Source organism: Protomyctophum parallelum (assembly GCF_964188405.1).
Source record: "Protomyctophum parallelum genome assembly, chromosome: 8".
NCBI classification, from domain to species: domain Eukaryota; kingdom Metazoa; phylum Chordata; class Actinopteri; order Myctophiformes; family Myctophidae; genus Protomyctophum; species Protomyctophum parallelum.
Window position 1 is genome coordinate 25,357,619 of NC_139703.1, and position 12,287 is coordinate 25,369,905.

At 39.0% G+C, this 12,287-nt stretch overlaps 1 protein-coding gene across 2 annotated transcripts in view; it reads right to left on the reverse strand.

The window, feature by feature from the left end:
* Positions 1-12,287, reverse strand: part of LOC310863098 (MYG1 exonuclease-like) — a 293,850-nt gene that overhangs the window by 256,972 nt on the left and 24,591 nt on the right. Inside the window, exon 7 of one of the 2 annotated variants that reach the window (XR_014569638.1) lies at positions 11,059-11,807. Coding sequence is in view for 1 of the 2 variants with exons in the window: in XM_083771222.1 (XP_083627348.1) it covers positions 11,618-11,807 (190 nt within the window). In the remaining variant the exon portion in view is untranslated. Of the gene's footprint in view, positions 1-10,808; positions 11,808-12,287 lie in introns of those variants that run through there. The other variant, XM_083771222.1, reaches the window with a different exon arrangement.

The window sequence follows — 12,287 nt, forward strand, 5'->3', positions numbered from 1 at the left end:
ATGCTACTAGTCCTACATACTTACACCTAGCAACCCCATTCTAGCCTACTTAGGTTCATCTTACGGTGGACATGTTTGCCTGAAAAGGAATCTTTGAAATGTTTCATAGTTTTAGAAATATAGTGCTTTCAAATTTGAGACATTTAACATGGGGCTCAATGGCAGCTCTATAGGCACGTCAAAAGTCACTTTCACCTAGAAACTCCATTCACACTTTTTATTATTCAGCTTACTGTGGAGACACATGCTGGAACTTTTTTTTATTTTTATGTTTTGTAGTTTATGAGTTATTTAACTTAAACGCCCAATGCATTCTCTATGGCAATAGCACAAAATTTGGCATGCTACTAGTCCTACATACTTACACCTAGCAACCCCATTCTAGCCTACTTAGGTTCATCTTACGGTGGACATGTTTGCCTGAAAAGGAATCTTTGAAATGTTTCATAGTTTTAGAAATATAGTGCTTTCAAATTTGAGACATTTAACATGGGGCTCAATGGCAGCTCTATAGGCACGTCAAAAGTCACTTTCACCTAGAAACTCCATTCACACTTTTTATTATTCAGCTTACTGTGGAGACACATGCTGGAACTTTTTTTTATTTTTATGTTTTGTAGTTTATGAGTTATTTAACTTAAACGTCCAATGCATTCTCTATGGCAATAGCACAAAATTTGGCATGCTACTAGTCCTACATACTTACACCTAGCAACCCCATTCTAGCCTACTTAGGTTAATCTTACGGTGGACATGTTTGCCTGAAAAGGAATCTTTGAAATGTTTCATAGTTTTAGAAATATAGTGCTTTCAAATTTACAATGGGGCTCAATGGCAAAAATGATGAAAAACGGCGTGCTATAGTATGCCGTACGATATGGTCCAAAATGATGAAAAACTAGGTTAAAAAAATTTTTTTAAACGATGGGCTATAACCCATCGTTTCTTTATTATTTTATTTTTTTCAAAACCTCAAAAATGATGAAAAACGGCGTGCTATAGTATGCCGTACGATATGGGCTATAGCCCATGGTCCAATATGATGAAAAACGAGGATATTATTCTTAAAAAAAAAAAAAAAAAACGATGGGCTATAACCCATCGTTTTTTTTCATTTTTTCATTTTTTTCAAATCCTCAAAAATGATGAAAAACGGCATGCTATAGTATGCCGTACGATATAGGCTATAGCCCATGGTCCAAAATGATGAAAAACAAGGATATTATTTTTTTCAAAAATAAAAAAAAACAATGGGTTATAACCCATCGTTTTTTTAATTCTTAAATTTTTTCCAAATCCTCAAAAATGATGAAAAACGGCGTGCTACAGTATAGTATGCCGTACGATATGGGCTATAGCCCATATCCTCGCGGTGTATAGCGGTGTATGAGAATGGGTGTTGCGGAGGATGAGAGCATTCCTCTCATCCTCCGCAACACAATGCATTCTCTATGGCAATAGCACAAAATTTGGCATGCTACTAGTCCTACATACTTACACCTAGCAACCCCATTCTAGCCTACTTAGGTTCATCTTACGGTGGACATGTTTGCCTGAAAAGGAATCTTTGAAATGTTTCATAGTTTTAGAAATATAGTGCTTTCAAATTTACAATGGGGCTCAATGGCAAAAATGATGAAAAACGGCGTGCTATAGTATGCCGTACGATATGGTCCAAAATGATGAAAAACTAGGTTAATTTTTTTTTTTTAACGATGGGCTATAACCCATCGTTTCTTTATTATTTAATTTTTTTCAAAACCTCAAAAATGATGAAAGACTGCGTGCTATAGTATGCCGTACGATATAGGCTATAGCCCATGGTCCAAAATGATGAAAAACGAGGATATTATTTTTTTCAAAAAAAAAAAAAACAATGGGTTATAACCCATCGTTTTTTTAATTTTTTAATTTTTTCCAAATCCTCAAAAATGATGAAAAACGGCGTGCTACAGTATAGTATGCCGTACGATATGGGCTATAGCCCATATCCTCGCGGTGTATAGCGGTGTATGAGAATGGGTGTTGCGGAGGATGAGAGCATTCCTCTCATCCTCAACACAATGCATTCTCTATGGCAATAGCACAACATTTGGCATGCTACTAGTCCTACATACTTACACCTAGCAACCCCATTCTAGCCTACTTAGGTTCATCTTACGGTGGACATGTTTGCCTGAAAAGGAATCTTTGAAATGTTTCATAGTTTTAGAAATATAGTGCTTTCAAATTTGAGACATTTAACATGGGGCTCAATGGCAGCTCTATAGGCACGTCAAAAGTCACTTTCACCTAGAAACTCCATTCACACTTTTTATTATTCAGCTTACTGTGGAGACACATGCTGGAACTTTTTTTTATTTTTATGTTTTGTAGTTTATGAGTTATTTAACTTAAACGCCCAATGCATTCTCTATGGCAATAGCACAAAATTTGGAATGCTACTAGTCCTACATACTTACACCTAGCAACCCCATTCTAGCCTACTTAGGTTCATCTTACGGTGGACATGTTTGCCTGAAAAGGAATCTTTGAAATGTTTCATAGTTTTAGAAATATAGTGCTTTCAAATTTACAATGGGGCTCAATGGCAAAAATGATGAAAAACGGCGTGTTATAGTATGCCGTACGATATGGTCCAAAATGATGAAAAACTAGGTTAATTTTTTTTTAAACGATGGGCTATAACCCATCGTTTCTTTATTATTTTATTTATTTCAAAACCTCAAAAATGATGAAAAACGGCGTGCTATAGTATGCCGTACGATATGGGCTATAGCCCATGGTCCAATATGATGAAAAACGAGGATATTATTTTTTTCAAAAATAAAAATAAACGATGGGCTATAACCCATCGTTTTTTTTCATTTTTTTCAAATCCTCAAAAATGATGAAAAACGGCGTGCTATAGTATGCCGTACGATATAGGCTATAGGCCATGGTCCAAAATTATGAAAAACGAGGATATTCTTTTTTTTTTTTTAAACAAAAAACAATGGGTTATAACCCATAGTTTTTTTTATTTTTTTATTTTTTCCAAATCCTCAAAAATGATGAAAAACGGCGTGCTACAGTATAGTATGCCGTACGATATGGGCTATAGCCCATATCCTCGCGGTGTATAGCGGTGTATGAGAATGGGTGTTGCGGAGGATGAGAGCATTCCTCTCATCCTCCGCAACACAATGCATTCTCTATGGCAATAGCACAAACTTTGGCATGCTACTAGTCTTACATACTTACACCTAGCAACCCCATTCTAGCCTACTTAGGTTCATCTTACGGTGGACATGTTTGCCTGAAAAGGAATCTTTGAAATGTTTCATAGTTTTAGAAATATAGTGCTTTCAAATTTGAGACATTTAACATGGGGCTCAATGGCAGCTCTATAGGCACGTCAAAAGTCATTTTCACCTAGAAACTCCATTCACACTTTTTATTATTCAGCTTACTGTGGAGACACATGCTGGAACTTTTTTTTATTTTTATGTTTTGTAGTTTATGAGTTATTTAACTTAAACGCCCAATGCATTCTCTATGGCAATAGCACAAAATTTGGCATGCTACTAGTCCTACATACTTACACCTAGCAACCCCATTCTAGCCTACTTAGGTTCATCTTACGGTGGACATGTTTGCCTGAAAAGGAATCTTTGAAATGTTTCATAGTTTTAGAAATATAGTGCTTTCAAATTTACAATGGGGCTCAATGGCAAAAATGATGAAAAACGGCGTGCTATAGTATGCCGTACGATATGGTCCAAAATGATGAAAAACTAGGTTAATTTTTTTTTTAAACGATGGGCTATAACCCATCGTTTCTTTATTATTTTATTTTTTTCAAAAACTCAAAAATGATGAAAAACGGCGTGCTATAGTATGCCGTACGATATGGGCTATAGCCCATGGTCCAATATGATGAAAAACGAGGATATTATTTTTTTCAAAAAAAAAAAGAACGATGGGCTATAACCCATCGTTTTTTTTCTTTTTTTCTTTTTTTTCAAATCCTCAAAAATGATGAAAAACGGCGTGCTATAGTATGCCGTACGATATAGGCTATAGCCCATGGTCCAAAATGATGAAAAACGAGGATATTATTTTTTTCAAAAATAAAACAAAACAATGGGTTATAACCCATCGTTTTTTTAATTTTTAAATTTTTTCCAAATCCTCAAAAATGATGATAAACGGCGTGCTACAGTATAGTATGCCGTACGATATGGGCTATAGCCCATATCCTCGCGGTGTATAGCGGTGTATGAGAATGGGTGTTGCGGAGGATGAGAGCATTCCTCTCATCCTCAACACAATGCATTCTCTATGGCAATAGCACAGAATTTGGCATGCTACTAGTCCTACATACTTACACCTAGCAACCCCATTCTAGCCTACTTAGGTTCATCTTACGGTGGACATGTTTGCCTGAAAAGGAATCTTTGAAATGTTTCATAGTTTTAGAAATATAGTGCTTTCAAATTTGAGACATTTAACATGGGGCTCAATGGCAGCTCTATAGGCACGTCAAACGTCACTTTCACCTAGAAACTCCATTCACACTTTTTATTATTCAGCTTACTGTGGAGACACATGCTGGAACTTTTTTTTATTTTTATGTTTTGTAGTTTATGAGTTATTTAACTTAAACGCCCAATGCATTCTCTATGGCAATAGCACAAAATTTGGCATGCTACTAGTCCTACATACTTACACCTAGCAACCCCATTCTAGCTTACTTAGGTTCATCTTACGGTGGACATGTTTGCCTGAAAAGGAATCTTTGAAATGTTTCATAGTTTTAGAAATATAGTGCTTTCAAATTTACAATGGGGCTCAATGGCAAAAATGATGAAAAACGGCGTGCTATAGTATGCCGTACGATATGGTCCAAAATGATGAAAAACTAGGTTAATTTTTTTTTTAACGATGGGCTATAACCCATCGTTTCTTTATTATTTTATTTTTTTCAAAACCTCAAAAATTATGAAAAACGGCGTGCTATAGTATGCCGTACGATATGGGCTATAGCCCATGGTCCAATATGATGAAAAACGAGGATATTATTTAAAAAAAAAAAAAAAAAAAACGATGGGCTATAACCCATCGTTTTTTTTCTTTTTTTCTTTTTTTTCAAATCCTCAAAAATGATGAAAAACGGCGTGCTATAGTATGCCGTACGATATAGGCTATAGCCCATGGTCCAATATGATGAAAAACGAGGATATCCTCAACACAATGCATTCTCTATGGCAATAACACAAAATTTGGCATGCTACTAGTCCTACATACTTACACCTAGCAACCCCATTCTAGCCTACTTAGGTTCATCTTACGGTGGACATGTTTGCCTGAAAAGGAATCTTTTAAATGTTTCATAGTTTTAGAAATATAGTGCTTTCAAATTTGAGACATTTAACATGGGGCTCAATGGCTCAAGAGTTATTTAACTTAAACGCCCAATGCATTCTCAATGGCAATAGCACAAACTACATACTTACACCTAGAAACCCCATTCAAACCTATTACTTACTTTCATGATCATACATTATACTAACACTGATCAACATTGGTTTTGAGCTGTTAAACTGAGCTTGATGAGCTGTTGATGATGAATTGGTGAGTGACAATTGTTAGTTTGAAATGTTTGTTTTGTTTGATTTGGTTGTTTTCATTTGATGTTTGTTTGATTTGTATTTTTTTACCCAGTGTCAATTATCTAATATAATCCTGGACGCAACACTTCTGCCAACCTGGGGGGGTTCCTTTCCCCGGAAACTGCCCATAGATCCGAAGTCCCGTTAGTCCGAACATGCACTGCTCCCGTGCTTGCGGTTAGGTTTAGGTTTGCTCAAGTGCTTGCGGTTAGGTTTAGGTTAGGGTTAGAGATAGGGAAAGTAATTTCGGAACAATTAACCTTCTGACTAATGACACGGCACCCCTTTCCCCTCCATCAGATGCCCCGGCTGGCAGTTTAGACACCAGGATTACTGCATGTTTTTTGTGAGGGTACCTACCCTAGGGGACACGGGAGAACATGCAAACTCCACACAGAAAGGCCCTTTCGCCAACCCCGCCTCAGGTATGGGCATTGATGACGCGGAGAAGAGAACACACCCAAACACCACACACAAACACAATCAAACACAAAACGGACTCAAAGTCAAACAATGGACAATTGACTGAGTTGACTTTGACTTTGAACTACTCTGCCGGGACTGGGAGGTACAATTCTGGCATGTGGAGGGACTAGGCTCTGTCCGGGGCCCTCCTGCTCTCACCAGGAGTACCACCAGGACCTGTGCGTTGCACCAGACTCCCAGCACCAGACACTTAATGTACAGTCTCTTGGGTTCTCTTAGCTCTGGTCCATATATCTCTAATGCGTTGCATTTAGAGCTATTATGTTACTCTCGACTTCCGCCATTCGCATGAATGCAGAACAGCCTCTCGTCTTTATCGTAAATAAAAAGTACGTTTTTGCTACTCACCAAAACAAAGGCAGGTTGTGTCATTAGAAAGCCTACTTTCCTTAGTGGGAGCACTCTGAGCCCCCCACCACACGTATAAACGGTACTTTTTGGCCGAAAGGGGATTTTGTTTCCACCGGAAAAAGATAGTTACTCCACTGCGCCTTCTACCGATATTGCCCAGAGAATTGCCTCATAGAGAATAGAGAAAAAAAAATCCCTTTCTGGGATGTGGTGGGGAGCTCAGAGTGCGTCCACTAAGGAAAGTAGGCTTTCTAATGACACAACCCGCCTTTGTTTTGGTGAGTAGCAAAAACGTTATTTTTATTTACGCTAAAGACGAGAGGCTGGTCTGCATTCATGCGAGTGGCGGAAGTCGAGAGTAACATGGCTCTAGTCTAACTGCAACACATTAGAGCTATGGACCAGAGCTAGGGTTCTTTATGCTTTCAATGTAAAATGTCCTTCCACCATTACACCTACTTCTGACTCTGAGCAGTATACTTTACTAGTCCATACATTGATATTATTTACCCCTAAGTATATTATAGGCTACAATTTAAAAAATAATTCAGAATCTCTCTGACACCATGAATCATACATTATTACATTGTGCAATTAAGATAATTTAGAGAGCATTATATCAGTATAGGCTGGTGTATTACATACTGTTAATGGTCCATAGATATTGTGATTTGTGTGGCAAGACAGCTGGCACTTTGCTGTCCCTGCAGGGTTTTATCTGCCATCAGAGCGAGTTTAAATCAATAATGTGAGTGTAGAGTAGATCAATCACAGACAAGAGGGTGGAGACAGAAACAAGACCATGGGAATCTCAAATCCCACAATGATCAACTGTTGGGGCAGATGGGCCATTTCAGAACGAATGAATGAATGAATAAATAAATACAAATAGGGGGTGGCAAAAAAAGAGTTATCACTTTAAAGTAGATGGATGGTGCATTGATTGAGAAATCCATGGATATGATTATTCTGTAGAAAAAAAAATCTGAGCTGGGTTAAAATATACAATAACTATGAGGTCAGGGAATTTGGGTCTCTCTCAGGCTGAGATAGAAATTGGCGATATTTTTCTGATGTGTGAAGTGAACATTTAAACATATCTTTAGTAAAGTGACTGAAAAGGTAGCCTATAGGCTACTGCATGTATGGAATCTCATTCATGGTGTGAATCACCACACGTGCATTGCGTGTGTGCGTGCATGCTTGTGTCTGGTGTGCGGACGATTCAGACTTGATAAAAGTGGGAAAGTTAACTTAAGCAGTTTAAGAGTTAAATAAATTGGCCATAGCTGCATGTGGAAAACAAAACAGACAAGTGCTACGTAGCCTACGGTGACGACTGACGACCTTGCAGGCGTACCCTATGCAAATAAAGGCTAAAATAAGGTAATGTAGATATATAGCATTCTATTCTACTGTATATAGCTAGCCTACAGTTTCATTTTCTACTGTTAGATGGATGTTGGGTTCATATAGTAGCCTACTATTGATCCTATATAGATGAAGTATGCATTTGATTGCCGTGTTGTTATTCCAATTAAGTCGCTCTCTATTAAGTGCGTCTGCTAAATGCCTACATTTAAATTGGTCATATCCAATTTATTTAATTAGTCAGTTAGTCAGTTATAAGTTATAATGGGAAGAAAAATAATAAATAATAATAGGTACATACCTGTAAGATGTATCGATTTTAAATTGAAGTCCAGATGATGTTTATGGATTGTATTCAAAGTTCCCTTTTCTGGGTCGCTGGAAGTCTGCTGTGCTCCAAATCATGATCCTCTGCGCGTAGCCTACTCGATCGGTTCGCTTCAACGGTGTTGAATGACACTGGCAAGATGCGGAGGGATTCGAGGGAAGTCTCTCTCTCTCTCTCTCTCTCTCTCTCTCTCTCTCTCTCTCTTAAAGAGACATGGGAGACAATTGAATCGAGAGGGAGATTGTAGAATGGAGTTGGTATAGTGTGGTGTACTGTTCAGAAAGACTGTGCCTTCAGGCTTCAAACATATTATACCACATGCTGCTCCTCACTTTATTGCATGGGCCCATGCTCTATTTTCCAAGTTCACTCTAGGCCAGTCAGTGGTTCCCAAAGTGGGGTCCGGGACCCATAGGGGTCCTTGAGAGGGTTCCAGTGGGTCCCCCCCAGCTAAATGATAATTGATTGATTGATTGATTGATTGAAGTATTTATTAACAGTTTGCAGAATGGTTACATTTCACATGAAAGCACAACTCAATACAAAGACTTTTACTGTGGACGACCCACTCTAACCAAGAATCCATCTGCCTTGCTGTAGATTAGGCTACTGTTTGATCCAAAAAGAATGGATTAAGTTTTTCCCAGTACCGTTCACCTCCACCATCTGTTCTCTCCCCTCCAGGTAGGATTGCATCCAGCTCACTGATGTGATCAAAACCAATTGCTTTTAGCTTCTTAACCAGTATGGAGTGGTTCACGGTCTCAAAAGCTTTTTGGGGGTCCAGCATGACCATGCCACAGTATGTGCCAGCATCCAACTCGGGTTTGATCAAATAGAGGGTCAGTGGAGTGAGATGTTCTGAAGCCAGATTGGAATTCGTACAACCAAATGGACCACTATGGGTCTGACTGTAACTCAGAGAGTGTAACGGGTCCATTTATATATAATCTATTTCTATATATTACAATATTTGATCTAGATTACAATGATATCTGATTTATATTCCCAATATTACTAGATGATTCTGAGGACAATGGAGAACATATATACTAGGCAGCTGAGACTCTCTAGAATGGGATGGGGAAGAGAGAGTCCTGTCCACTTGGTTATGAATTATTCTGATCACACATGCTTTGGGAAGAGGTGGTTGCAATGGCTTGTTCCCTGTGCGGAGGAGGTGGTGATATTTTCCATATCTATGCATAGTGACAGACAGGGTGGGTGGGTGCATGCACCATGCAGGCAGAAAATACTTCAAAAGCGGGTAGCTGTAAGCCTGTAACAGTCCTCAACGACTTCTCAAAACTGAATCGAGAGAGAAGACAAAATATGAGTTTATAGACGTGCCATTGGAATTATATATACTGTATATAGCTAGCCTAGGCTGTGACATGCCCAAAATCTCCAGGTGGAAAGTGGTCAAGACACCATGGACATCATCAGTATCCATCACACCTGCATTTACTGCGGACCCTAAAGTCTATTGACCAGGGTATACCTAGGCTGCTAAGCCAGCCGGACACGGGTTCGACTCCTGGTCCCCATGGCCTTTGCTGCATGTCACTTCCCCTCTCTCTTCCTGTCTCTCTCTCTACTATAAATAAAAGTCTATGAACTGCAACTATTGTTAATCTTCTTAGCGATTATTCTATTGAATAGCCTACTTTTCCGATTAATCACATGATTGGAAATAGAAGATCTAAAACCTCACAACATGTTGTGAGCTTATAGATCTGCTATTTTCACTAAAACATTTTCGTTCCCAACTGTTGCACCCCTAGAGTCGAGGGTTGACGGAAGAATGAGCGCAGTGACAAGACAAGTGGGCACAACAATGAATAGCATTGAGTGGAAGAGATGATGAGCTGCATGGGCAGACGTTGTTAAGAATAAATTATTAGTTAATTTGTAGCTGCTGTGGCATTTACAAATTAATATGATAACAGTAGAAACCAAATGAAACAGGTGCCACGAGGGGTTGCGGGAACGGAGTGGCATTCCGAGTCCGACGCACCGCCATTCCGACTACAATGTAGTTCATAGGTGAACACGGACATTGGTGTTCCTTGGACCACTCAAAAATAGAGGGTGGGAAAAAAGTGACCACTAACCCCAATTGCAAAAATAGCCAATCTACAAGCATGTGTTGTGAGCTTGTACTGTAGATTATTTTTTAAACCTTTCACCTCTAATGACATAGCCAAAAAAGGGAGGCCTGTTTTAAAAGTGATTAATGTTTGCAGAAAGAAGTGTCAATTTAAAATCAAATTAATCTGCAAAATAACATTCAAATGTATAGAAAATAAGAACAAAAGACCAGAACGTAGACGCCTCTGCAAACCGATTTCTGCCTGGCTCTACAAAGGACCCATTACATCAGGACCACGCTGAGTAAACCGTTTGCAGACCACACACTGGCCAAAATGTTCCTTCTTGTGGACATTTTCTATAGCCTTGGGTTTTCCTTGTCCCTGTGCCCCTTAATCCCTATTTTTAGTGTGTCGCCTCAAGGGCAGGTTTACCAGCTGTCAGGCTGACTAAACTGTGGAGGCAATTGTATATAATCCCACTACAAAACAACTAAAGAAACGAACAAATCACTGGACCCAGCCATATCACCCAAATGGTCTTTTATTATAAAAGAACACAACACAAAATGTCTTGAATTGTTGCCAATCTACAAGCTCACAACACGTCACATTTCTTTTCTCCTACATAACGAATAAACAAAATGTGCTAATGGGAAAAAATGACAACTTTACCACCAGCCTTTGCAAGCCACACAACTGGCATCGTAGCATAAAACAGAATTACAAAGAGTGAAAATTGTGTGCAGTGGTGTAAAGTAAGTACATTTACTTAAACACTGTACTTAAGTACTTTTTTGTTTTGTTTTCTTGAGCATTACCAAACAAATTATTGGATCGGATTCTTTGTCTAGTCTCAATTATTATAATTCTGGTCTGCAGTTGTTGCACATACTTCTACTCCACTACATCTCAGAGGCAAAAGTTGTACTTTTACTCCACTACATTTATTTGAAAACATTAGTCACTAGTTACTTACTGTAGATTTAGATTATTATAACAAAACATACCACTTCAGCCCTATATACATTTTGGCCTTGTGAAAATAGCCGATCTACAAGCTCACATGCTTGTAGATTGCTATTTTCACAAGATTTGTATCCATTTGAAAACCTGTGAAACTGGGACATTCTGATGTATGCATATGAGTAAGTTTACTTTTGGTACTTCAAGTATATTTTCATACCAATACTTTTGGTAGTTGTAATTTTTTTAATTACGGACATTTACTAAATTGCGTTAGTGATACTTTTACTTGAGCAGGGACATCCGAGTAGTGTTTTTCCACCACTGATGGTGTGCTGACTGTGCGTTGCGTTGTCGCGGTGAGGTGCTGGTCAGCCGCTACCGTTGGCAGGTGGCTGGGCCGCGGCCTGCAGCGTTCTCCGGGCCATCTCCAGGGCTCCTTCCTGCGTCCCGTTCCCGCCGATGAAGCCTCCGGCGTGGACGAAAATGCAGCCTTTGATCCCGCTGAGCTTGGACAGCTCGTCGTCCCGAACGCCGCGCCACTCCTCCAGCAGGGACAGCCTGGAACAGGGAGGGGGGGGGGGATGACAGATGGGACATACAGAGAGAAGAGGCATGATGATGAGGTCACTTTTGGTCCAGTGTGTTGATTTTGACAGCAAATTTAGATTTTAGTTTTAGTCAGTCTCTTGAATAGTTTTCATTTACCATAGTTTTAGTCACATTTTAGTCAACTGGAATGTTTTAGTGTCGAGTCTAGTTTTAGTCGACTAAACATAAGATTTTAGTCGACTAAATCTACAGTCGATTTACTTGACTAAAATGTATTTTGGCGGGCCTTGATGCCCTCGCAATGGCTCATTTTACACTTGCTGAAGTGGAAATAGCCGATCTACAAGCATGCAACCAAGTGGTAAATGGTGCATTTACAGTATATATTTATGTGTGTGTAAAATGACTTGTCTTTTAGTTCTACTGTATCTCTTCTCCACTAGTCCCTTCCTAACATTTTAGTCTAGTTTGCATTTGTTGACGAAATTG